Source organism: Colletotrichum destructivum, chromosome 5, assembly GCF_034447905.1.
Source record: "Colletotrichum destructivum chromosome 5, complete sequence".
NCBI lineage: Eukaryota > Fungi > Ascomycota > Sordariomycetes > Glomerellales > Glomerellaceae > Colletotrichum > Colletotrichum destructivum.
In genome coordinates, this window is record NC_085900.1 from 3083739 (window position 1) to 3107327 (window position 23589).

The window sequence follows — 23589 nt, forward strand, 5'->3', positions numbered from 1 at the left end:
TTCTACCTTACCTAGGTAGGTAACTTTAGGTACTCATTGGACGGAACGCAGCCCGCGAGCATGATGTGCAGCTGTGTGGTAGGTTAATTACGAGCTCTGCCTACAAATGCCTAGCTGCCTAGGTACGCCGCACCACGCATACGTACTTCACACATCAGTCACGAGCAACACACTTATCGCAACCTGCAGCACGGCCATCGTCATCCCTCCCTCACTTTTCCACGCATGCTCTCGCCTTTTCCCCCTTTGGTACCGACAACGTCGACTGAAACTTGCCTTACCTCTGAAGTGCTTGACTTTTTTGCCTCGAACCCGATTCCGACCTTGATAGCCATGTCCTAGACGGCGTTCCACAAACAAGATCCCAAATCCTACGCCGCGTAACGGGCCGCAGGCAGTCATGATGGCGGGCGGCACTGGCGAGAAGCTCACCACGGCGACCATCATCGTTGCTGGCGTCGCCGCTCTGATAGCCACGTTTCTGTCGGCTGTGTAAGTACTTGCCATGGCTATGGAGCAAACAGCAAACGCAACTCGGGCTAACAAGCAACCCGCAGGTCCATTTTCCTCCAAGCGTACGCTCTCTCTTGCCACTCTCCCCCCCGCGGCCGACTACGGTTAACAACATTGTAGGAAAAACTACCGAAAACCACTCCTCCAGCGATACGTTGTCCGGATCCTACTCATGTACGTTTCCCTTGCCGGGGAGTGAACACATGATTATTTACGGGCCTGACTGTTCTAGGGTCCCCATTTACTCGATCGCGTCCTGGACAAGCATGATCTCTATCAAAGCCGCCTCTTTCCTTGACCCCGTCCGAGATATCTATGAGGTACGCCTTTCTGTTCTGTCTCAAAGCTGCAGGGTCTAACCGAAACAGGCCTTTACCATCTATACCTTCTTCCAGCTCCTCATCAACTATCTTAGCGGAGAACGAGCCCTGATCATCATGACCCACGGCCGCGAACCAGTTTCCCATCTGTGGCCTCTCAACCATGTGCTGCCACGCGTAGACATATCGGACCCTCACACGTTCCTGGCAATCAAGCGTGGCATCCTTCAGTACGCATGGCTGAAGCCCATTCTGGCCTTAGCTGCAGTCATTATGAAGGCCACGGGAACCTATCAGGAGGGTTACATTGGCGTCGAATCGGGCTACCTCTGGAGCGGTATTATCTACAACATCAGTGTGACGGTGAGCCTGTACTCCCTTGGTCTGTTCTGGGTTTGTATGCACAACGACCTTTTGCCCTTCCGCCCCGTACCCAAGTTCCTGTGCATCAAACTCATCATCTTCGCCTCTTACTGGCAAGGATTTTTTCTTTCTATTCTTGTCTGGCTGGGTGCTATTCCAGACAGCGTCGAGGGATATACCCCCGACAACCTGGCCGCTGCTATTCAAGATGCGCTTATTTGTATCGAGATGCCGGCTTTCGCCATCGCTCACTGGTACGCCTTCTCGTGGCACGATTTTGCCGACAATAGCATCTCATCCGCGAGAATGCCTGTCAAATTCGCCCTGCGCGATGCATTTGGCATTAGGGATCTCATCGAAGACTCAAAAGAGACGTTCACCGGCGACAAGTACGGATACCGCTTTTTCGACTCGGGAGACAAAATTATGGCACATGAGGAGTCGCGTGCTAGACTAGGCAGGCTCGACGAAGGCATGCGGTACACCAGGGGCGGTAAAGCGAAGTATTGGATTCCGACACCCGGTCAGGTGGACCGTCAGACGAACCGTGACTTGAATGAGCGGGATCCTTTACTTCAGGGAACTGCGGGCGGGCCGAGCGAGGAGTACAACTACGCCAACGGCACCTTTAACGAAGATCTCGCCAACGACCCGCAGATAGATTCTGACGACGAACGGCTCTTTGACAAAGCACGCGAGCTAGAGTTTGGCGACTGGAACGTGAGTGGGAACCCCGTCTCGACGCGTGCCCTGGCTGACAAGCTGCAGTATCCCGTCATTACTGCGAATGAGCCGTTGAGCAAGCGGTATATGTCCTCTCAGGGAAGCCTGGGCTTCCATTCCGACCCCCGATCGACGGTCGAACGTCTGCGGGTATCAGCACGAAACAGCGAGCCGGCTGTCGTTGCCAGCAAAAAGAAGAAGAAGAAGCAGAAGCAACTCGCAGCCGAGACTCCGGGTGCGACATCGTCACCAGATCGTTCTGGGTCTGGCTCTTCGTCGAAGCCGCATAGTCCGGCCCCTCGGCCCGCAAAGCCCGCCGCCGAGACCGAGGAAGACACTGAGCCACGGCCGAGCACTCAGAGGCAACACAGTCATCCAGAGGAATCTCCTCTTCTGCAGGAGGCCATGACATCCCCATGGGCTGAGAGCGAGCAAGAAGACGACTTCAACAAGAACTTTGGCGTGGGAGACGACGAAGAGTTCAAGAACGTGTGGAGCGGGAGCGAGCCGTCACAGTCCCGTTGACGGAGTGTGTGCAATCAGAGCGCTGCTTTGTTTATTTCGAGGTTGATACCCTTACCCTCGTGTTCCATGTTTAAGCAATACTGGCATAGCGAGGAGTTTGTGGGGAAATACGAGTGCGTGTCTTCAAAAAGTTGACTTGTCGGGGGTTTCGTTGTGTAGCAGGCGAATCAATAGAAGCGAAAGAAATGGCTTGAATATACTACGTGCCGTATGCTTGATGTTCTTCGCGCTTCCTGCCGTCATGGTTTCCTGATCGTTCTGTGGATCCGATCACATGTCGAACCCAAGGCCATAATTTAACAGTAATCCGAGAGCCTGCTTCTCTTGTCATCAGCCGCGGGTAGCGATCTATCCGATAGTCTTCTGTTCATCCTGAAACATTCGTCGTTGAGGCTGCTGCCTCAGCGCCGCGACCTCCGCTTCCTCTTCGTCCTCTGCGCTGGCAGGACTAGGCGGCAGATCACCGGTCGCCCATTCCTTTGGTGCAGAGCCCAGCTCAAATTCCAGAGTCCCGCCGTTGGCGAAGATGTCCCCCCAAGTCACCCACGCCTTGTCCCACTGCTTGCCATTGACGTGCAGGCTCTGCACGTAATACGCGTCTTCGGAGCCCCCCGTGGACGATACCTTGAGCTCGCGCCCGTCACCGAGCGAGATGGTCAGGTCCGAGAACCACGGTGAGCCGATGAGAAAGGTCGTCTGACCCGTCAGAGGGTACAGCCCAATCATATTCCACAACAGCCAAGACTCCATGGCGCCAGCGTCAGAGTTGCCTGGCAAGCCGTTGGGCGCAGGCTTGTAATAAGATTTTGCGACGAAGCGGGAGCGCTCCACCGAGAGGTGCTGTTTATTGACAAAGTTGAACAGGTATGGCGTCCCGAAGGAGGGCTCGTTGCCCGGGTTGAAGATGGTGTTGCCAAAGGCACCGTTGCCCGCGTACTGGCCCGGCTCGAATGTCTTCTCCAGCCTGTCGGAGAAGCGCTGTGCCCCACCCATCAGGTTGACGAGGTGCGCGACGTCGTGATGCGCGTTGAACGAGTATTCCCACGGTGTGGCCTGGTAGTACGCCTCGGCCCAGTAGCAGCCGCCGCAGTTGAGGGGGTCTTGAGGCGGGAAGCTGCCGTCGGCGTTGCGCGGGCCCATGAAACCGCTGAAGCCATGGGCCGTCATATTCTTGTTCCAGTGGTTGCGCCAATTCCTGGACCGCTTCAGGTACCTTTTGGCGACGTCAGAAACGCCCAGCCCTTTGGCGACCTGGTAGATGTTGAAGTCGTTGACCGAATACTCGACGGCTCGGGTGACGGCGCGGGCGAAGCGGGGCGAGATCCAGCCGAGATCGAGCCAGTCCGGGAGGGCGCCGCGGCCCTCCTTGGTGGAGCCGGAGCGTTCACGCGGGTCGTTGTTGGGAGGGGGTGTCACCTCGCCATTTTTGAGCATGGCCAAGAGACCGTCGTCCCAGTTGACGGCGCCGCGGACGCCCTTGACATAAGCGTCGGCGAAGACGTTGTCGCTGTTGGACCCGGCCTGGACGGCGCCGTTGTAAAAGGAGGATCGAGCGTCCGAGACGTAACCCTCGTGCCGCCAAATATCGATCATGGAGCGGATAAACTCCTCGTAAGCCTCGGGCTGGAGGATGTGGAGGAGGGAAGTGGTGCAGCGGAACTGTGCTCTATTAGATTGTTGACAGCCACGGCTACGAAGTTGGGCTTACTGTATCCCAGAACGTAAAGACGTCATCGTAGTAAGGCTCCGATGACTTCCAGAGCGGATTCTCGCCCGTCTTGTTAGTGGGCAGCAAGTTCATGAAGTACAGGGCCGAGTACAGCTGGTTCAATTTCCGCGTTTCCGTCTCCGTCGTCTTGACCTTGGAGAGAACCTTAGAGTTCCATGCTTCTCGTGTAGCTCGCCTCACAGATGAGAAGCTTCTGTCTGCGGGGATTTCCGAGTTAACATTCTTGCATGCTTGAGTGGTCGAGATGAATGAGACTCCAACTCTTGATCTTACGGTGGCATCTTCAAAAGTGAAGATGGCACCCAAGCGCTGCGTTCTAGACTCGTGGCTCGTCTCGTTGCCGTATTTAGCGAGGCTCGTTGACTTGCGGTCGACGCCGAGAAATGTTTTATACGCTGCCGGACGGTCGAAGTATCCACAGAAGAATACCTGCCATTCCTCAGCACGGTTCCATCCCTGTGTCATGTTAAAATGAGAGTTCAATGACAACGGGGATAGTTCCGCTCACATTATTATAGTAGCCATGGCCCTCGTAGTGAAGACCGTCGTCGGCCTCCACCACTTCAATCTTACCTCCCAGATAGTTTTGGCCGAGACCCTGTCCTCTGTATGATGGCAGAACATGCGAGACGTCCACAATGACGTTCCCCTGGGTGCTGCCGTTCCCCGGGAAACTGTACTGGTACAATCCTGCCCTCTCCGTGGCTCCCAGCTCGACTACAACTCCAGAGCTGAGGAAAGACTTGTAGTGGCCGACTTCAGTCTCATCTGGCTGCGCCCTGGTGTCGGTGTTTTGAGTCAGAGGGTTGTCGACGGCACCAACGACAGGCATCTGGTTGACCACGCCGTATTTGGGGGCGCCGCCGGTGCCATGTTCGTGAAGCATAGAAAAGCCGATGAAGTGGCCATCAGGCAGGTAGCCAGAATAAGCATCAACTCCGTTCTCCAGGTCGGGTCCGATCTTAACCATGCCTAACGGTCGAGATACGCCCGGAAACGCATTTCCACCAGCCACGGTGCCAGTCTGAGAAACGTCAGTCAGGAAGCTGAAAGGTAAGGTCTGTAAACGGCTCACGTCTGTCAAAACATAGCTAGAGAGGTCGGCAGACTGCGCTGCCACGGCCAAAGCCATGTACATAACAGTAAGTCGGCGCATCTTGTTGATGAGTGTGATGATCCAAACAACCGCAACTCAAGCCAGATCGACCGCGAAGCTTTTATACTTCTGAATTCAAGACAATGATATCCCCACGTGCACTTCTTTGAAGTCTAAGGTTGCGCCCGGATCAAGATGTCCGATGATGATCAACAGATGGTCCCAAGTAGGAAGGCGAGGAAGGCACGTCGAGGGATGTCGTGAAAGAAAAAATGACAAGGCTCTCGAGACCAGGCGCGAAACGTCGTTGCAGGAGCCTCCACGGGGTAGCATTCGGTCGCTGCGAGGGTTGTAGGTGGGTTAAACGAGTGACTGGCAACGTGACGGAACGAGCGATTGTGACTGGACGATATGCAACAGAACTGGCTTGAGGCGCCCGAATGCTTGTTTGTTTGTAGTAGTACCTTAGATAAAAACAGGATATCTTGAAGAGATAGAGAGAGCGACTGAGTGCGGGAAGCGGAAGCGGTATTTTAAGAAGACACGCGCGCTGTAATTTAGACACCTGCAGATGACTAGCGACTTGAGCCGGAAGAGAAATGCCATTACGGCCCCAAGCGTCTTGGTGTTTCCTCGTTTCGTCGCTTTGGGGGTGTTGGATTCGTATGTAATGCGGCAAAATTCATAGGCTCGGCGGCCCGTTCATGTGGCCTCCTACACAGCCCGGGAGATGTTGGGCGACGCCAACAAGCGCCCCCAGCATGGGGCGGAAAAGTGAAATGCAGCCCATAACGGCCTGGTGATACGGTTCGCTTCGCTCGATTAGCGGATTGTTGCAACAGGAGAAGCACGCTCCGCCTCAGGCATCGTACTTGGGGGCCGTGAATGACTAGAGGTGTCAAGACCCGTGCTGGAAAAGGTGTTTGGACGTTAGAAAGCCACGGCTGCCCAAACGCCATTCAAGAAGCGTTATTGGGTCATGTTCGTGGCTCTGATTTCCGAGTAATACGGGAAGGGGACTGGGGGCAGGATGTCGAGACAAATTCCTGTCTACCTAGGTATCATTGGCGACAGGCATCATGGTAATCCATATCCGTACAGAGAGGTAGACAGGTACTCTGTACGGATAGGTAGGTTGCTAGGTACTCACAATCATTTGATTCGGCCCTGTGCCTGGACCTACCTCCCCACCAACGCCGAGACACGCCTCCGCGTCTCTGCCGAGCCTCCCTTTTCAGGAACAGTCGAACACAAAAACCATTGCCACTCAGCTAATGCCCAGATGATGGCGAAGTGATGCCCAGGGGGGTTCACCAAAAACCCCTACAGGCGCGGCTGATGATGATCTGCTGCTAAACACACTCAAGGATTGACATGACCACCTGAGGTAGAGAAGACTCAATCGCCTCGATGTGTCGTGTACTCACGTATTTCTCCCCAGTACACCTACTTGCAAGGAGCTATTGCAGGATGCAGGAGAAAGTATAACCGTCGACAGAGGCAATTTCGTCCCTATTAGACAGTTTAGTCGATGCACGTGTGGAAAGCAACAAGAGGGTATACAGTAGCACTGAGAGGCCAGGTCCTACTCAACCCACTGGTAAAAATCGACGTCTCGATCGACCTCTCTCAAGGGCTCACGACTGCTGCGTTGTCTTTGTCCATCTTGCTCAACACTTTGCTTTCGTACCTCGTTCGTGCTACTTCGTTTGGTTTGTGCCGTCTTGTTTGTGCATCAATCATCGTTACATCCTAAGTAGCTAAGGATTGTTGAGGGGTACTAATAAGCAGCACTGATGCTCATGGGTGGAAGGGGCCAGTAAAACAATTTTGTAACAACATCAAAAGATCCGTCTGCCCTTTATTCCAGACATTCATTAGTTTTTCTCTCCACAGAACAACTCACCAGATGCCATGAGGACACCTTCTTCAAGGGGATCACCCTATTAGGGGGGCAAACGTGCAAACGAAGTATGTGTGCCAAGTAAATAAAAGAGAGAAAGAGAAAGAGATAGATAAGGTAAGGTTCGGAGTCGGCGGTATGATAGTCTTCATGTGCAACGACTTAGACACTCATGTTGACATTGAAGACCACAACTATCCGGCACCATGTGTGGCCAGCTGATATTCGAGCAACTAAACAAACATAGGCAACCAGGGTGCTTGTAAAGGTGGGGTACTGTCACGTGACAGGAAGGATCTGCTCGGCCCCACCATGAAATTTATCCGACATGGGAAGCGGTGTGAGAATTTTGTCAGTCTCAACGTCGGTGAGCCGTGGCAGAATTTGTGAATCGCATCGCATCGCCCAGGTCCAGCCAAGGTAAACTGTTCTTGTCGCCTGCTGGTATAAGCCTGGCGAGGCAATCTTTGGCCTGTGGTGCCTTCGAACTGCTACGGAACCAACAGTTCAACTTGATCCCCTCCCAGAGCGCTGGTCCGTCATCAATTCCTTCAAAACCAACCCCGAGGGCAGAATTTCTTAGGCGGTCATCGCGACTCTGCAACGGGTACATCGACTGTTGAGCCTTTGGATATCGACGGCAATAGAAGCCCGGCTTCAGAGAGAAAGCGCCCTTGAGTCTCTATTCCAATACTCGGCGGAGTATACAACATCAGACTCACCATGGGACGGAAACCTAACCCTGTGATTGGGGAGTATTTCACTCGGGGCCCTAAACTTGCAGACTCCAGCAACCGTTATCCGCACACATGCAAGCTGTGCGGCGAAAACTTCCCCAAAGGCCGTGGTGAAGTCTTGCATAAACACATCACCGAGAAGTGCCCTGCCATCACCCCGGAGGAGCGCATCAACGCCGCACTCGGGTTCGCAGGACTTCATTCTGGTTCTTCAGCACCCCGGTCAATGAATCTCACCGTCAACCAGCTCGATGCCGCTGCGGCGGAAGCCACACCTGAGGCACCGGAAAATTGGTCCGCCCTCCGCACCCTTGCCGAAGCCTCTCGTCAGGTCGGGGAAAATGAAATGGGCGCTCCTTCGGTTTCCGGTCGCGATGCGTCCGAGTCGGTTGCGCGCCAGCTTGGAATCGGCTTTGAGGTTCAAGAGCAGTTCACCTTAGAAAACCCACCTGTGAGCTATGATAATCGACCTGGTCGTGAGCTTAAGGGTTAGTTTCCCCCCTTCTTACTTTTGACTCCGTCCTTTTTGGGCGACTCCATCATGGATCACATCGTCTACCTCGGTGAAAAATGACGAGTTCTTTCTTTTCACTTATTCGGGTAGAGGGTTTTCATATCAATGGGTGGACATACGGAGTGCCGCGCTGACTTTCACACAGAGTCCACGTCCAATGACAGCACCAATCCTCTAAGTTACCTCACTACTGAGGAGAAGATGGAACACCTTCAAGCTGCGACTCAGCAACAAACCCAACTTCCCCTGGATTCCTCAGATCTATCGGTTGCTGTCGCCGCGACCGCGCGTCTCACCAACTCCCTCATGGACCCCCAATTGACTACCGAGCCTACCGAACCCCAGGTCTTAAGTCCCGTCATGTCGCCAACCGAATCTTGCAAACCAGAGCCTCCCGTCAACAACTCTAGCCCTGTTATAACGCAGCAACTTCAACAGCAGCAGCAGCAGCAGCAGCAACAGCAGCAGCAGCAACCTCAGCCGCCTCAACAGCCCTGGGGTGAGATGACTTACATGACTACCAACCACAACCCCACTGTTGCGACTCATGTGGCCCCTATTGCACCACCCAACAGAGGCGGCACGAGGATGCCGATTGGAAACGGGACCCAGAGCGAGCACAAGCGCAAGGCTTACAATCCGGCTCGGCGTAAGGAAGTCCAGGCTGCCCGCAAGAAGGGCGCCTGCATTAGATGTCGCATCCTCCGCAAGACGTGTGGCACCAACGACCCCTGTGACCAGTGCCGAAAAATTCAGGGACCTCGTCATTGGACCTATCCTTGCGTTCGCACCCGTCTTAACCAAGAGCTGACTCTCTACTCGGCCGCCTTGATAGTGGTCTTGGCGCAGACTAGAGTGAAGCACGCTCGACAAAACTACCAGTTGCTTTCAAACGGCACCTCTCTTGTCGTTTCCCTATGGGAGGACAGTCCGAGTCTGACACTTGCCGCACTCGTCACTCCCCGACCTCAGCAACCTGTCACCGAAGATTCGGAACAGGCCAATGCAGACATCAAACCAGTCTATCAGGTCGTCATGATCGACCAAGACAAGGAGGATCTTCCTGCCCGCATGGAGGATTTTCTGAAGTCCATCCTGCCGACCTTGATCCAGCGCGAGCCGTCACACTTTATGCAAGTTGTCTTGGAGGCTGCTCAGAAGTTCCCCCAGGAAAAGATGACCGGCAAGAACCTGAAGCTGGCCATAGAGCTCTGGGGTCTTATTGAGATCCTCGACCGGGAACGCGGCTGGTACATTGCCGAAGAGCGCGATGGCGTCGTGTCGCCTCGTGGCCCCGAGGAGTTTGCTGGAAGCGACGACCAGGACATCTACAACTTGATCACTTTCCAGCTGTCCGCGGCGACGGAGCGCAAGGCAAACAACGTGTCTAACAAGCTCATCAGCGAGCTTCAGCGCTGCCTGGAGAACGGCAAGGCCCGTATCAATTTTGACGTCTACCTCTCGATCTTGATTCTCCTCCATTGTCTCGAGAAGACGACCTGGACCTTCAAGGTGTGGGAGATGGACGATTTCCGTCAGCGTTGGCCCCTCGACCGCCCTCCCGCCATGTACGTCAACCAGGGTCGAGAAATTGCCGACCTACTCAAGATGCTCCTGACTCTCCGAAAGGCCCACCCAAAGACGTTCCGAACCCTTGACGGGCGTCTCAGTCTTATTGATGTTGGCGACTCCGACTTTGTGATGATGGCCGAGTTTTTTGAAGCTTTGAACCTGGACTGTAAGTTGTGCCCTCAATTGCTATCATTGGTCCCCCTTGCTGACTGTTGAACCCCCCCCCCTCAGATGACGATGTTGTCCAGAAGCTAGAGACATGTGCCTTTAGTCCTGAGACGTCCCGGTCTCTGGAGCTTCATTTCTGCAGTCAAGTATTGCTCCCGCCAAAGGAGGGCGACCACACTCACCATGTCGCTGCTGCGTCAAGTTCTGGCCATAGCACACCGCCACCACCACCACCCCCTCCTCCAGGCCCCAGCCCTGACGCCGGCCCTACCTCCCTGGCCTCCCCTCCCACTTCCTCCCAGCCGCTGCTGCCACCGTCTCTGCCATAGAATGGCGAGTACACCTTTGTGAACACCGTTTTGAACTACTACTAGAGTTGGACGGCAACAGCAGCGACTGGCAATCAGCCTGTCAAGGCGCACACTTCCACCTTGACTATCACTTTCACGATGATGAACGATTGGACGAAAGAAATACCAACAAAGGATAATGATGTACGACTACCACTATTAAGCAAAAAGCAAAGCTACACAAGGATAGACACCGAGGACCACAGAACTTTGGAGTAAGGCACTGGAAACGGAACAAAGGCAGTCTTCTAATGGAAGGGTGTTATGTACGTACCTAAATGGCAAGCTCTGTGGCTTTCGGCTTCAAGACAGCATTCATTGCCCATAGATTTTGCTTCTAGATACCCAACACGAGTACCAAGACAGTTCAAAAATGCAGTGCCTCCATCAATGGTCTGCGGAATCTGAACCAATGCTCAGATGAATGTGATTGAGTCAAGATGTACTGAGAGCCATGATTTCAAAATCCTGAGTGCTAATCTCAAGTATCGCCTTGCAGGGAAGACTTCTGGTTCGATACAGTGCCTACTCATCGCAATATAGTCACCACCAAGTTGAGCGACTCACACTTTGGCTTGTATTTCAAAACACGGGCTATCAGACATTGAACATTCATCACTCGTGCGCCTCGTTGTGGGCATGAACCCCCCCCAATGTCTCCGATCAGCGCGTTTTCATGTGATTCCAGGACCATTGACCAATGAAATCTTCACTGCCATACCCAAACCACCACTTTTCGCGCGTTCTTGCTATTCCACTCATTGCTGTGCGGCTGGTTATCTCATTCGGCACTGAGGGGGAGGCCACTAGCCCTTCCCAATGCTGGAGACAGAATCTCCCGTGCCAGTCCTTGTAGGTCCCATGCCGGGACGCTTTATCTTCCTGAAGCAGGCAAACTCGTTCTTGCTCGCCTCGCGCAGCCGCTTCAACACGCTCCGCATCTCTGGGAGCTCGCTTTGCAGCCGAGCGCGGGCGTCGTTATCGGTGCGCCCGTCCAGTTCCTGGTAAATCTCGCTCTGAAGTTGAGATGCACGGTCAGTGGTGTACTGGCTGAGTGTCTGCGCAACGAACTCGACGTCCAGTGTGGCTTGCATGAGAGCCTCAAGGGTGTATCTCTGTCGCGTGCGGAATGCCTCGAGAAGCTCGCGACTTGTTTGCTCGAGAAGGTAGGACAGCACTTGCGAAGTCAGAGTAGGCGCTGTGGTCGACACTTGAGTGTGGACTAGAACAAGGCTCAGAAGAGCCTCGTAGACATAGGGCTTCGCTTCACGCGGTTTCTGGCCCGACTCGGGAACCCAGTCTGTCGAGGCAACCCCAGCTCGGACAATGTTCCGCAGCTGTTCTATGGATGGCCGGGTATAAGACTGGAAGAGCCTGGCATCAATCTGACCCAGGACATCCTTGATCGTCTTGGACTCGTCACTGAGCTTCACCGAAAAGGCATTCTCGAACTGCGAGTTGAGGCTTGGGACCACTTTGGCTCGGAGGGCCTGCAGATTGCTCAGAGTAAGGAGCATGCGGACGTTCTGCCTTTTGGTTAGCTGCCACTTTCCAATCACCCTGAAAGGCCAACTTACTCTGTCTCCAGCATCGAGTGTCGCTCTTCCGCCGCTGGGAGCCGGCGGGGCGGTGGCAACGATTGTACCGTCCATATCGGTTGTCCAGTCGTCGTCAACTTTCTTGACAGATCGCTCTGCGTTTTCCACCATGCCGCTCAACGCCTTATAGAGCGTCGTGACGTACTGGCTTCTGACCATCTGCAAGAGTTTACTAGGCGGTGGGAGGACAATATCCCCCGCACCAGGCTTGGACATGGCTTCGGATATGTAAAGGATCTTCTGCATGCCACCGAGCAATGCGCCCTCAAAAGCGGAAAAACTCGAGGGCATGCGGGTGAGGTCGCCGAGTTCTGGTGACCGGTGCCAATCCTCCACAAACTTGATGTTCTCGGCGTCCTTGTTCCATGCTGCACAGAGAGCGGTGACACATCGCTCCCTGGCAACGTTGACGAGAGACTTGAGTCGTTCCAGGATGCTGGCATCCGGTCCGTTGACAACCGGACCAATACTTGCCAGATCAGATGCACCCGAGCCCACCAGGGCGAGCATCTTGGAGAGATAATGGACACCGCTGACCGAGTTCGACCATGGAGGCCAGAAAGCCAGCTTCTCCCACGTCTCGCCACGTTTGGGGGACGGTGGCGGAATGTTGTTAGGGTCAAGATTAAGTCGAGGATCTCTCAGCCCAGTGGGCGTGAGATTTCCGGCACCGGCGGACGGCGGACTCTTTGGCGACATTGGAAGAGGCGAGAACAACAAGGAGATATCCTCAGGAGGTGGGCCTGCGAAGAAGGCAAACACTGTCTCACGAATCATGTCGACAAGCTCCAGTGTGCCCTTTTGTAGATCGCCCGCACCTTGCTCCGTGAGCTGGTGGTGATGTTGTGACTCTCCGTTGTAACCCAACGGCAACGTGCGCTGGATTTTACCGTCAAGGAAACCCTGTACGATCTGCCAAAAGTCCACCACCTCCCCCAAGATACCTTGCGAAGAAAGGATACTCGACAGGAACGCCAGCATCTTTTCCCACAATTCGATGACGTCGGCAGAGTCTGCCGATGCAATCTTGTCCTCAACCGCGGCGCGGCCTAAAGAACGGAGATGGGAAGCAACCATGTGCGAGCCAGGCTTGTCGGCATTGGCCAGGCGTCGTCGCAATACCTCGACTTCGACTTTGGAGCGATCAGACGTCGATTGGATCTTTCCCTTGAGGTGGTCATACCGACTAAGCAGCCAGACCCAAATCGGATTGTCGTCCACGCCCAGCTCCAAAAGCAGGCTAATCAGCTCCATGTGCTGATCTTGCTGGCCCACGTTGTCGGCTTTGGCCACGCCGTGAAGCGTAACAAGCTTCCGCCAGACGTCGCGCTTGAAGGCTTGGATCTGGTCGTCCACGTCGTGCCACATGCGTGCCGCTAGAACGATCTGGTAGATTGCGTCCGACGGAGCGTCAGGTGGGATGTTCGCCGCCAAAGCCCGCGCATTGTCGGAGAACTTGCGTGCCTTGTTGTACTCCTCCACGAGACTTTCGTAGTCCCTCCGCTTGATGCTGTCGGCAATCGCCGAGCTCAGTTCGACATAATCCTTGAACTGATCGAGGTTTGCAGACACGATCTTGAGATTCTCCTCCTTTTCGCGGCCTCCCAGTGCCGGGCCCCACACATCCTCTGCCTTGGCGGAAACGTCTAGCAGAGGTGCTTTGATTCCCGCGACGCCATACTCGCTTTCCTTAACCAGCGCGTTCTTCTTGCGCGCGTCCGACGTTGGGGACCCTAGGGAGGCAGCGAGATTCAGGTTGCTGTTGCTGCCTCGGAAGCTGCTTCGGCTGGCGTGGCGGGAGTGAGCCCGGGCGCGACCCGTTGGGGGCGGTGGGGGCGGCTCGGCGCCGCGGTATTTCATCTCCTTGTAGACATTATCTATAGTCGCCTTGGCCTTGACGAATCGCTCAAAGTTGGTTTCCACCAGGACCTTAAGTGATGCAGACTTTTGATCAATTGACTGAGACAGAGCGTCCAGGCCGACCAGCAAGCTTTGAGTGTCGGCAGTGGCATGCATCTGTGACAGGAACAGGGAGGGGGAGAAGGTGGTCGAGGATAGGAGGAATCGGTTGCCTGCACACAAGTCAGTCTCAATGGACCTAGCCATCGCTCTTGGAAAGGTACGTACGCAGGCGCGGGTCGTCTTGAATCGGTACTCCCAGCTGACGGAGAGTCCTGACCACGCTGTCGGTGGTACCCAAGGGATCAGGCTCGTCCCGCTGGACGATATTGCCGACCCCTCCCTTCTCTGACTGAGCCCCAGGTATCGTGCTCCGTCGATCGCTGACCGCTCTTTCTAGAGCCTGGTATCGCGACTTTCGGCGCTGCAACTTTGCCTTCTTCTCATCTTTGACGTCCCCTTCGTCATCGGATGCATCGCTCTGGTTCTTCTCGGCGGGCCACTCGTTGGGGTATGGCGTGGGGAGCTGGTAGAAATCCAGAATCGTTCGCTCGTATTCTGAAGCCATTTCGGGGTATCTCGGTGTCGTGTTCGTCTGGAAAGCGATTATTATCCCAGCCCGCCGGGACACGGCTGGGGGTGATGAGGGAGGTCACTGCCAGCAACAGCAGTAAGGGTAGCTATTCGTTTCGTTTCGAGTATGGTTCACGAAGAACTATTTGGGCGAAATGAGGAGCAAGCTACAGTGTGGCTCAAAGACCCCTGCAGTACCGGGGCTGCATAAGAGTTCAGGACAGAGTGTGGGATTGAAAGCCGGAGCTGTCAGGAGCTTGGATCAGTGATGTTCAGTGTAATAGCGGCAAGCAGCTAGTGACACTAATGTTGCCCACTTGGTGCCATCTATGGGCATTTCACCGAGGCCTTGCAATCACACCGAGCTCAGCCCAAGGTGAGCTTGGCCAGGACAAAACACCCCCACATTCTGCAGAGTGGTAAGGAAAAGCTTTATCCCGGTTCCTGACAACCGACTGCCCTGGGATGTGGTATATTTGTGCCACATCTGTGGCTGAACCTCTGGCGTTGGTCTGTGCTAGATAGAAGTCATTGATAATTATGCGGGATGTTTTCTTCTGCATGTGAGGAGCAGACCGCTACAGGTAAGTCTTCAACTTGTATCCAGGTCGTCATTGCATTTCCAATTATGCAAATGATTTTTTCCCCCAAAAAAAACCTTGGTATAAGAGCACAGCGCCTGCAACCGTAGTCAAGACCTGTTCCATCAAAGCAGCGGGTTGTCTTCTCAGCTGTCGCCCCAGCTGAGCCTCTGCTAAGTATTGGGTTTTTTCTTTTTTTTTTCTTTTTCGGCCTTCAAATAAGACTTTCTATTGTGTGTAATCATTTTCTCGCTCTTTAAAGCACCTGGAACAAGCGGATTAAAATGCTTTCTGAGCCGACACGGCCTTCTGACGCAACACCTGCCTTTTAATATTGACTGCGATACCGGCCGTTAGCCTTTCGGTCTTCTTTTGCCAGCTCGTTGTAGTGCGCCTGTGATTACAAGGATCTAAGCAAACCATGCTGGGCTATTTACCCATGTTTTGACTGATTGAAGCTAGGCTTGCCCCGTTATGGGGGATGAGCACATAAACGGACGATAGGAATCATGGGATACTTAAACCCGAGCAACCAGCCGAGGCCTGCCCGATACCTCCGATGTGTCCGATCGCTTTCATGCCCTCCAATTCGGCAACTTGCATCACTCGCGGAATAAACAAATGCACCCGAATAAGCAAAACTGACTCCAGATCTATAAACTTATTGAACGACCGTAGCTAACGCAATGAAAAGAAAGTCCGTTGTCTATGATCGTACAATCTACAGGTAGGTATCTACAACTTAGAAATGATGGCGCCGGCGAACTCATGGGTCTTGGCGTTGCCGCCCAGGTCTCCGGTCAGAGCCTTTCCTTCCGCAAGGGTATCAAAAGCAGCCTTCTCAATTCTGTCGGCGTACTCGCCGAGGCTCATGTGGCGCAGCATCATCATGGAGCTGAGCAACAGGGCAGTTGGGTTAGCCAAGCCCTTGCCGGCGATGTCGGGAGCAGAACCGTGGACGGCCTCGAAGATGGAGCACTCGTCACCGATGTTGCCGGACGGGGTGAGGCCGAGGCCACCAATCAGACCGGCGCACATGTCGGAGAGAATATCACCGTACAAGTTGGGCATGACGAGGACCTTGTCGTTGTAGGGGAGAGGGTCAGTGACCATCTTCAAGCAGGTGTTGTCGAGCAGCTCGGCGTCGAATTCGATATCGGGGTAGTCCTTGGCGACCTCGCGGCCAGTCTTGAGGAAGAGACCGTCGGACATCTTCATGATGGTGGCCTTGTGGACGACGCGGACCTTCTTGCGGCCGATTTCCTGGGCCTGCTGGAAGGCGAAGCGTAGGACGCGCTCGGAAGCCTCGCGGGTAATAAGCTTGATGGACTGCACGACACCATCAACAACGACGTGTTCGATGCCCGAGTATTCACCCTCGGTGTTTTCGCGGATCAGGACTGTGTCGACGTTGTCGTAAGGAGTCTTGTAGCCGGCGACAGAGCGGCAGGGGCGCAGGTTGGCGAACAGGTTAAAGGTGCGGCGGAGGGTGAGGTTCAGAGAGACGTGACCCTTGCCAATGGGGGTCTGGATGTAACTCGTCAGTAAGAGGTTGCGGGTCAGGGGGGAAAGATATCGTTCCAACGTACGGCGAGGGGTCCCTTAAGGGCAACCTTGTTGCGCTTGATGCTCTCGATGGCGGCATCGGGGATGGCAGTTTTGCCGTCCTTAAGGATGGGGGTGACATCGACGGGTTCCCAGGTGACGGGAGCTTTCGCCGCGGCGAAAATGTCCTTAACGGCCTGGGAAATCTCGGGACCGATACCGTCACCCTCAATCAAACTGACCGGGTAGTTGCCCTGTAACGCAGTAAGTCAGCTGCTGAACTTGTCTGAGTGTCGCAAGCCGGGTTGGGTCCGCTGAATGAGTGATTTTGGATCATGGCGCAGACTACAGAGACAACGCAAGTTCAATAAACTACACCTTACTTCTTTCACAAACACATCCCCAGTGCTAGCGAGAGCACCGGAACAGTGCAGTGTTGAAGTCGGGTGTTCATCTATAAAGCCGAGGTCTTACGTTGCGCGTAAAATTTTATGGGGCTCGCGGGTAGTAACGGAGGAAGATTAGGATGGCGTACGTTGGAGTCCTTGACACCGTGGAACTTGGCGACACGCTCGCTCGAGTAAAATCTGGAGTTCTGCCTGGTTGTTAGCTTGTTGTTGTACTCCATCTTGCTATGCGCCCTGGCGAGGTTCTGCAAATGGGCCGAGCATCTACAGCCGCGGGACGGCACGGGACAAGGTGAATTGCGCGCACCTGGAACTGAGAAACAGCGGCAGCGCGGGGAGCAGCGCGCATGCACTGTTGCCGGAGGGGCGCAGCGAAAGTACGGGCGGCCAGCATTGTGACTGAGGTGCGAGGAAATGCGGTCCTGGAGGATTGCAAGATGCGTGAAGATAGATAGTGGTGGATGGTCGGGAAAAGGTTTCGTCGGGGGACGGGAATTTTAAGATCAGAGACAAAGCTGCATGGGGCTAGTGGGGGGGGCATATGTACTTATAAGTGTCCTCGGTAGTAGCTAGCAACGGTGCGACTCCGCATCTGGAATCCCTTGAGCTGCCCAAAAGCCGATCAAGCCCGCATTATATAACCCCCAGCGTTGCCCATAGCCCAACTTTCTGCAAGTCATGGCTCACTTGAACGCTAGGCGTCATGGTATTTATCAGGGTGTTACAGCAGACAGTAACTGCTGGTTGAGTTCGTGGAAAAAAGGGTGTTTTTTTCACTGATGACTCAGCCCGTTAGTTGGGGCTTAGGTAGAATGGTATCATGTCTCGCCGCAGGTGCGGAACCCACTGACGGAGAGTGCCTGCAATGGGGCTCTTTGTCTCCTGTTTGTTGGCCGATGGGAGTGTCGCCAGTGCCAAGAAAACCGTTTCGATGATTCCTCTCTATTGCTTCTCTTACGACTCGCCTGGAAAACAAAGGTACGTATGTACATAGTCCATTACCAACACTCGGTAAGTGATTAGCTTCCTAGGTAACACCAGGTACCGCCTTGCGTTGATGCGTTGCCGTGACTTTCAGTCCCCAAGACTGTCTACTCCTGCAACTCTGACTTGACACTTACGTACCGCGTATCGCGCACCTGAGGACCTCGTTCAAGACTCACTTCCATGAGGGCGACATGGATCGTCAGGATATCACTCGGCCTCTCTACAGGGGAGGGCTTTCCCTTACCCATTTTCGCCGCGTAGCTCGCCTCGTTCCCGAACCCAACAAGCTTCGTGGGTACCGAGGCCCACCCGCCGTCCTCGTCCGTTGCGAGTTGATGTGCCATGTGGCCAACACAATACTGGATAAGTCGGCATGCCGTCTAAGTACCTTTGCGTTGCCTCTGCTACTTATTAAAGCTCTTCTCCCCTTTCCTTCCGCTTCCCGGGTCTCCTTTGTTTTCTTCACCCAATTCTCCTGTTACGTCTCTCTCATACCATAACCGTCTATCATTCCTGGAACCAACCACCGTCTTTCACACTTTCGATTCGCACTCAGCCAACAAACTCCTATAACGCCAATGCCTTCCTCCAACATTCAGAAAGGCCAGCTCCAGGCCATTCTCGAGAGCAAGGGAATCCGCTTCTACGTCAAGACCGGCGGTGCCAAGTACGAGTGCCATCTCCAGGACCGTTCTTCCTAGTACGTCTAGTCATTCTCCAACACACTATGGCCCCCTCCCTAACATCTTCTCACAGCGAACGCATCAAGGCCTCCAGAACAAACTCGTCCGACTCGCAGAGCAGCTCTTCATCCTCTTCCGCCGTCAACAGCACTCACTAACCATCTTTCCAAATGGGAGACTTGATGAGTTAATGGGACAGTATCAGGAGGCGGGGATGGAGCGGAAATTAGAAAAAGCGAGGCGTGATACATGATATATAGCGCAATCACAGTGCTACAGCAAGCGTGACAAGCATGGCTCAACAGGAATCATCCACCGTTCGGTACCTAGTCAGAGTCAATGGCAGGCGGTGTTCAGGAGCACGAAATGTGCGACTATGGCAGAGGACCCGGTCCTGTGTCAGGGCAAAGCAGGGAGTTTGGGTTTGGTTTGGGGGTTTTTATTTTCCCACTTTGGAGAGCTGGGTGACTCGTTTTGTTTATTCGTTGGAACCGTATGAGCTTTTTTCAACCCAATCAATCGTGGCTGCTCTGAGATACATTTGGGCCGATGGAATCCTCCCCATACGGATACGTTTTAGCGTCCGGCACTTCCGTGTCTGGACGGAGCGAGAGCAAATCCCGCCCCGAGGATACATGTAAGTTCTGGTGCAGAATTCGAAGGAGCAATTGGATTTGCAAACCCTGCTCCATCAGACGCGGTTTGACGGCCCTCGATCCGTTGAGCGTCAGAGCCGTTTCTGGTACTTACAAAGCCTCTGAACAACGCGCCATTGCTCTTGTAATTTATCGTATACCTTGACTTTTTTCTTCTTAACCAGCCCTGAGGAGCGGCTTCGGGTGATCCAAGCATCTCTGTGACATTGATTTCGTCACAGCTCTCAAGCCCACCGAGACGTTCAGTCATCGTGGGCCTCGCATGCATGCGTCTTGCAGTTGACCCAACTTCCGAGCGGTAGGTTCGCGATTGTGGAGCTCCTTCCTTGCCTCACAGATCACCGAGCATCACCGGCTCGGTGCCGAAGTCCTGTGGATACGCCGGGCGGCGACATGGAACTGACTAGGTCGGTGGGGTTGTCGCTTTCGCTCGATCGCCATGATCAGCTCGCTACTTTGAAGATCTTAAATCCACCGCTCCCTGCAGGCTCTTGACAACGATCGGTTGGTCGGGGAATGACGTATACGGAACAGTACGGCGATTGGATGCGCACCTATCATCTCTGGTGACCTCGTTGTTCACCGTCGCCTGACACCTGACCGGCAAGTCGGATACTAAGAGGAGGTGTCGTCTAATTGCTGCATGTCATGGAATTCCTCCCCAGAAGCGCGGCTGGTTCGGCAAGTCGCACACCATACAGGTGACGTACCTCAGATGCGAGGGGCTAAGATCAGGCGTTGATATGAGGTTAACAGCCGACAAGGGAGACATGACGAGCGTTGGGTGTTGCGAAATGGGGTTTAAACACATTCTTGCTTCATCCAACCCGAGTTCTAACGCGGCCGGATTGGTTGTGTTCTGGCACACCGACGCTTTCCGTCGAGTTGCTGAGCCACCTCTGCGGATGCGCCGTGAGAATGTCATGAAATAGGAAGAATGTGGCAAAAACTTATTATTATAGCTATGAGGACTTCCATCGGAGAAGCTGACTATGTTATTGTAGTCAACAGGATCGGTCACGTATCACCATGAGACACCGCCAAAAGGATGTCCAGGCGGGTTTCATTTGGCTCATACGGTTACAGAGCTCCGTGCAGATCAACTTCTGCGTTTGCTAAGGGTTTTTGCTTCCCTTTTATTTTATTTTAATTGCAGACAACACATTCGATTTTCGTCACGGAGATCTGTTCACCGGCACTCGGTAGAATGGCTCGCAACTCAGTATTTGGCTGTTATACGAAGACTGCTATCGAATATGGGTTGGTCATCCGTCCTTCACTTCCATACTGATGTATGACTTCGGAGGCTTCTGACCGTGAAAATAGAGTGGGTTGACAACTGCGTAGCTACGCGTGAGCAGCCAAGTGACTCTATTATACCATAATTGTCGGACAGTGCCCAACCGACACTGAAAAGCTCGAACGCGGCTTGTCCACAGCTGTTCGTTGGGATCTTTTAATTCATGGTGAGATCGCTTTCGACAGCCGCGATACTCTCGTCAGGGCCTCACACATCTCAAGGGCACCAAACTTGTTGTGGGTGGCCTCCCACCAAGACGAAGTGACCATTCCTGGGGCGCAGAACATGGTCGTCTGAAATTGCCACAGGAGATTGCCGTTCGTTACATTGCAGCTTTGAAACGTCAATTGAGTCAGTCCAAAAAAAATAAAAAAATAGAGGACGGATATGGACATGTTGCTTACTATGGCTGAAAGGCTAGACATGGGAATCTTCTTAAGTAGAGCCAAAGACGACCGCAAATCTCAGGGCCGTTGCTAACCCCCTCGGCAGTAACTTCGAAGCTACGTATCATGCAAGAGTTAGCAGGCCCAATATTTGCCCGGATTTGGGTATTTTGAGAAAAAGGAGAGGGGGAGAGAGCACTGTGTTCTCCATAGTGTCGTTTGGTGGTAAATGAAGTGCATTTTGCCACTTTCGTGAATGATGGAAGTTTATGAATGTCTTCGTCACTTACTGACTGAATAATATCGAGGGAAACTCAACACAAGAGGCAGCGGAAGCAGTGCTTGCCATGACCAACACACCAGTGGCGACGGCGGTGAGCTTCATTTGGGCGGAGATGGATGCTCGAGTGGGTAAAATATGGTTGGTGTAAATGAGAGCTCAACGAAAACTGACGTCTGTGTGCGGCTGCTAGTACAGCAGATACGGTCTACAGCGGGGGAGAAGAGGCTCTTATACCTCACGCATTCTGTCACCATTCGAGTTTCCACAAGCCCGGAAAGGTTGGTCGAATCCGGAGGCATTGCAACTATGGAAGGAAGGTTTGGGGATGCCATGGCTATCCGAGGCGTCAAGGGACGAGGGCAATCCGGCCCTAGCGACACCAGTGTAGAACCAGCAGACCCAGCCTATCAGCACCTTGTTGGGCTACGTAAGGCCTCATTCTGAGATTATGGAAGAAAGAGTACCAGAGGTGAACTTCGTCATTTTATTCGCATCTACCTTATTCGGTGAAATCTTCACGCTATACCACAGCCTCTGACTGATCGGTCTCTGGTCCAGGTCGCATTTGCCTGCGCTTGCTACAAATGCGTCGTACTAAATATGACCAATCTCGAAATTGTTTTCCCTAGATGCAGAAATATATGCGCTGGACACAATCGTACTCAGAGAAAGCCTGCGTGTTTTAACTGCTCGAGCCTGGGTCGGAGAGCTAAGGATGCCCATTTGTTTGGTGATGGTTGTGATGCTGAGGCATTTGCAAATCTCCAATCATGGAGAAAACAAGCTCGTCCGAACGGAGCAGCTCGATTATAAGAAATTGACTGACATCAAGTAAGCAACTCATCACGTAAGTAAACTTGTGACTATCCAAATATAGCCATGGCAAGAGTCGAGCGAAATGGTAACCCGAAACTGACTACACCCACTGGTCCCAGACGACCCAAAGGGGGTTTATTAAACGAGAAAATCGACAGCCGTGAACCGAGCTTATATTGCAATCCACAGATGTCGCGAGAGTCCAAGCTCAACAGTCGGACTGCGGCTGACTACAACCTCGAACTCCGTACAAATTGGTATCTTGGCGACTACAGATGGCGATACCAACACACCGATCACCGCGACAACATACGAGGAAGTGTGGGTATTCTCATTGAAAGGCCCGAATGTGTTCAAAATGTTCCGGCGTGCTGCAACACTACCTACCTAAGTTATTGTGTGCTACGTGACCGGCCAACGAGTCGGACCACCTGTCGGAGGATATAGGTTTCACGTAGCGCCGGACCGGGCACACATGGACCGGATAGAGTGGGTCGCAATGCGGGGCTGCACGGATCCGCCGGCGGCAGCATAGCAGTGGTGCATCCGAAAGTACATACATACATACTGGTGAGAAGAACGGAGAAAAGGGACAAAACGACAAACACATATGCATTAGGTTTGGGTTTTCGTTTGTAAAGAACTAGGCAGTGCGAAACAAGAGAAATGTTTGATATCGCCCGTCGAAGCTCCGTATTCCCATTCATCTCCAAGTACCCATTGATCGACCGGTTGTGCCCATATTCAAGACGGAAGTGCTCAACTGGAACATGGGGCATCGACACACTCTCAAGGCAATGATGGTCGAAAGGAACCAGACCCGTAGGTCCCATGACCTCCATATTCCGCTAGGTGTGGCGTGGCGACGGACAAGGGCTCGTGGCGGTCGACCAGAATGATTTGAGTCTCGTGCTGTCCGATCTTGTCGCGACTTGGCCCAGCGGTGTGTGAGGGAACGAAGCGATGGGAAAGGTAGAAGCTTGGGCCCAACCGCTGGGCAGCTGGTCCCACCTGGAAGCTGAGGCAATCGCTTTGTGCTGTGGCGACAAACCACCCACTGTCGTGCTATGCCGCAGCCCCAGGCTCCCCCCTCCCCGTGACTCGTCCAACGTTTGACATGAACTCGGACCTAAGTGTCCATGCCTGTCTTGCGAGGCGAGGCGAGGCGAGGCGCACCACGAGGTCAAACCCCGAGTCTTGTCGATACCAAGCCATCCGGACGCCCCCTACGCAGCCCATGGTCAGGGATCCCCCAACTCGGTTCTTACAGTGGCGTACTATTGGCTGAACGTTCCTGGTCCGCCCTCCGCAGCAGCCCTGGATCCGGAATGTCATGGGAAGATAAGGTACTTTTTTGCTCGG

The 23589-nt window shown here is 53.7% G+C and overlaps 9 protein-coding genes across 9 annotated transcripts; 5 read left to right on the forward strand and 4 right to left on the reverse strand.

The window, feature by feature from the left end:
- Positions 1-133: 133 nt before the first annotated feature.
- On the forward strand, positions 134-2770 carry CDEST_08474 (Putative organic solute transporter subunit alpha/Transmembrane protein). Its single transcript, XM_062924633.1, has 6 exons — positions 134-492; positions 558-575; positions 634-687; positions 746-833; positions 882-1916; positions 1965-2770. The coding sequence occupies exons 1-6, from the start codon at positions 401-403 to the stop codon at positions 2442-2444; spliced, it is 1767 nt and encodes a 588-aa protein (XP_062780684.1). The 5' UTR covers positions 134-400; the 3' UTR covers positions 2445-2770.
- Position 2771: 1 nt separating this feature from the next.
- Positions 2772-7368, reverse strand: CDEST_08475 (Putative glycosyl hydrolase family 92, alpha-1,2-mannosidase). Its single transcript, XM_062924634.1, has 4 exons — positions 5249-7368; positions 4682-5197; positions 4153-4629; positions 2772-4103 (listed from the first exon to the last, which is right to left on the reverse strand). Exons 1-4 carry the CDS (start codon positions 5327-5329, stop codon positions 2793-2795), a joined length of 2385 nt encoding a protein of 794 aa, XP_062780685.1. The 5' UTR covers positions 5330-7368; the 3' UTR covers positions 2772-2792.
- Positions 7369-7550: 182 nt separating this feature from the next.
- On the forward strand, positions 7551-10937 carry CDEST_08476 (Putative zn(2)Cys(6) fungal-type DNA-binding domain-containing protein). Its single transcript, XM_062924635.1, has 3 exons — positions 7551-8397; positions 8569-10161; positions 10227-10937. The coding sequence occupies exons 1-3, from the start codon at positions 7896-7898 to the stop codon at positions 10490-10492; spliced, it is 2361 nt and encodes a 786-aa protein (XP_062780686.1). The 5' UTR covers positions 7551-7895; the 3' UTR covers positions 10493-10937.
- Positions 10938-11024: 87 nt separating this feature from the next.
- Positions 11025-14886, reverse strand: CDEST_08477 (Putative exocyst complex component EXOC2/Sec5). Its single transcript, XM_062924636.1, has 3 exons — positions 14239-14886; positions 12091-14183; positions 11025-12039 (listed from the first exon to the last, which is right to left on the reverse strand). Exons 1-3 carry the CDS (start codon positions 14576-14578, stop codon positions 11320-11322), a joined length of 3153 nt encoding a protein of 1050 aa, XP_062780687.1. The 5' UTR covers positions 14579-14886; the 3' UTR covers positions 11025-11319.
- Positions 14887-15801: 915 nt separating this feature from the next.
- Positions 15802-17700, reverse strand: CDEST_08478 (Putative isocitrate dehydrogenase NAD-dependent, isocitrate/isopropylmalate dehydrogenase). Its single transcript, XM_062924637.1, has 4 exons — positions 17424-17700; positions 17245-17304; positions 16754-16963; positions 15802-16691 (listed from the first exon to the last, which is right to left on the reverse strand). Exons 1-4 carry the CDS (start codon positions 17655-17657, stop codon positions 15900-15902), a joined length of 1296 nt encoding a protein of 431 aa, XP_062780688.1. The 5' UTR covers positions 17658-17700; the 3' UTR covers positions 15802-15899.
- Positions 17701-17981: 281 nt separating this feature from the next.
- CDEST_08479 (uncharacterized protein) lies at positions 17982-18618 on the forward strand (the record flags this gene model as incomplete). The annotated part of the gene is made up of 2 exons (XM_062924638.1): positions 17982-18094; positions 18261-18618. 2 exons carry the CDS (start codon positions 17982-17984, stop codon positions 18601-18603), a joined length of 456 nt encoding a protein of 151 aa, XP_062780689.1. The 3' UTR covers positions 18604-18618.
- A 1-nt stretch (position 18619) lies between these two features.
- Positions 18620-18953, forward strand: CDEST_08480 (uncharacterized protein). Its single transcript, XM_062924639.1, has 2 exons — positions 18620-18803; positions 18860-18953. Exons 1-2 carry the CDS (start codon positions 18682-18684, stop codon positions 18942-18944), a joined length of 207 nt encoding a protein of 68 aa, XP_062780690.1. The 5' UTR covers positions 18620-18681; the 3' UTR covers positions 18945-18953.
- Positions 18954-20090: 1137 nt separating this feature from the next.
- On the forward strand, positions 20091-20374 carry CDEST_08481 (uncharacterized protein; the record flags this gene model as incomplete). The annotated part of the gene is made up of 2 exons (XM_062924640.1): positions 20091-20118; positions 20199-20374. 2 exons carry the CDS (start codon positions 20091-20093, stop codon positions 20372-20374), a joined length of 204 nt encoding a protein of 67 aa, XP_062780691.1.
- Positions 20375-20435: 61 nt separating this feature from the next.
- Positions 20436-21881, reverse strand: CDEST_08482 (uncharacterized protein). The gene is made up of 3 exons (XM_062924641.1): positions 21419-21881; positions 21147-21245; positions 20436-21075 (listed from the first exon to the last, which is right to left on the reverse strand). Exons 1-3 carry the CDS (start codon positions 21511-21513, stop codon positions 20904-20906), a joined length of 366 nt encoding a protein of 121 aa, XP_062780692.1. The 5' UTR covers positions 21514-21881; the 3' UTR covers positions 20436-20903.
- Between the last annotated feature and the right edge of the window lie 1708 nt (positions 21882-23589).

What these genes read in the sequence shown, in the direction of transcription:
- CDEST_08478 (XM_062924637.1), bottom strand. Translation starts at nt 17,657, where the DNA reads ATGCCCCCCCCACTAGCCCCATGCAGCTTTGTCTCTGATCTTAAAATT. An exon ending in ACGGTGTCAAGGACTCCAAC is followed by an intron (nt 16,964 to 17,244) that starts GTACGCCATCCT and finishes ACTGCGTTACAG; the next exon opens with GGCAACTACCCGGTCAGTTT. An exon ending in CCCTTAAGGGACCCCTCGCC is followed by an intron (nt 16,692 to 16,753) that starts GTACGTTGGAAC and finishes AGTTACATCCAG; the next exon opens with ACCCCCATTGGCAAGGGTCA.
- CDEST_08474 (XM_062924633.1), top strand. Translation starts at nt 401, where the DNA reads ATGATGGCGGGCGGCACTGGCGAGAAGCTCACCACGGCGACCATCATC. An exon ending in CCGTCCGAGATATCTATGAG is followed by an intron (nt 834 to 881) that starts GTACGCCTTTCT and finishes TAACCGAAACAG; the next exon opens with GCCTTTACCATCTATACCTT. An exon ending in TAGAGTTTGGCGACTGGAAC is followed by an intron (nt 1,917 to 1,964) that starts GTGAGTGGGAAC and finishes GACAAGCTGCAG; the next exon opens with TATCCCGTCATTACTGCGAA.
- CDEST_08476 (XM_062924635.1), top strand. Translation starts at nt 7,896, where the DNA reads ATGGGACGGAAACCTAACCCTGTGATTGGGGAGTATTTCACTCGGGGC. An exon ending in ACCTGGTCGTGAGCTTAAGG is followed by an intron (nt 8,398 to 8,568) that starts GTTAGTTTCCCC and finishes ACTTTCACACAG; the next exon opens with AGTCCACGTCCAATGACAGC. An exon ending in TGAAGCTTTGAACCTGGACT is followed by an intron (nt 10,162 to 10,226) that starts GTAAGTTGTGCC and finishes CCCCCCCCTCAG; the next exon opens with ATGACGATGTTGTCCAGAAG.
- CDEST_08482 (XM_062924641.1), bottom strand. Translation starts at nt 21,513, where the DNA reads ATGAAGCTCACCGCCGTCGCCACTGGTGTGTTGGTCATGGCAAGCACT. An exon ending in CCCTCGATATTATTCAGTCA is followed by an intron (nt 21,246 to 21,418) that starts GTAAGTGACGAA and finishes CATGATACGTAG; the next exon opens with CTTCGAAGTTACTGCCGAGG. An exon ending in TGTCTAGCCTTTCAGCCATA is followed by an intron (nt 21,076 to 21,146) that starts GTAAGCAACATG and finishes GACGTTTCAAAG; the next exon opens with CTGCAATGTAACGAACGGCA.
- CDEST_08475 (XM_062924634.1), bottom strand. Translation starts at nt 5,329, where the DNA reads ATGCGCCGACTTACTGTTATGTACATGGCTTTGGCCGTGGCAGCGCAG. An exon ending in CTAGCTATGTTTTGACAGAC is followed by an intron (nt 5,198 to 5,248) that starts GTGAGCCGTTTA and finishes GACGTTTCTCAG; the next exon opens with ACTGGCACCGTGGCTGGTGG. An exon ending in TCTTTACGTTCTGGGATACA is followed by an intron (nt 4,104 to 4,152) that starts GTAAGCCCAACT and finishes AATAGAGCACAG; the next exon opens with TTCCGCTGCACCACTTCCCT.
- CDEST_08480 (XM_062924639.1), top strand. Translation starts at nt 18,682, where the DNA reads ATGCCTTCCTCCAACATTCAGAAAGGCCAGCTCCAGGCCATTCTCGAG. An exon ending in CTCCAGGACCGTTCTTCCTA is followed by an intron (nt 18,804 to 18,859) that starts GTACGTCTAGTC and finishes ATCTTCTCACAG; the next exon opens with CGAACGCATCAAGGCCTCCA.
- CDEST_08477 (XM_062924636.1), bottom strand. Translation starts at nt 14,578, where the DNA reads ATGGCTTCAGAATACGAGCGAACGATTCTGGATTTCTACCAGCTCCCC. An exon ending in TCAAGACGACCCGCGCCTGC is followed by an intron (nt 14,184 to 14,238) that starts GTACGTACCTTT and finishes ACTTGTGTGCAG; the next exon opens with GCAACCGATTCCTCCTATCC. An exon ending in CACTCGATGCTGGAGACAGA is followed by an intron (nt 12,040 to 12,090) that starts GTAAGTTGGCCT and finishes ACCAAAAGGCAG; the next exon opens with AACGTCCGCATGCTCCTTAC.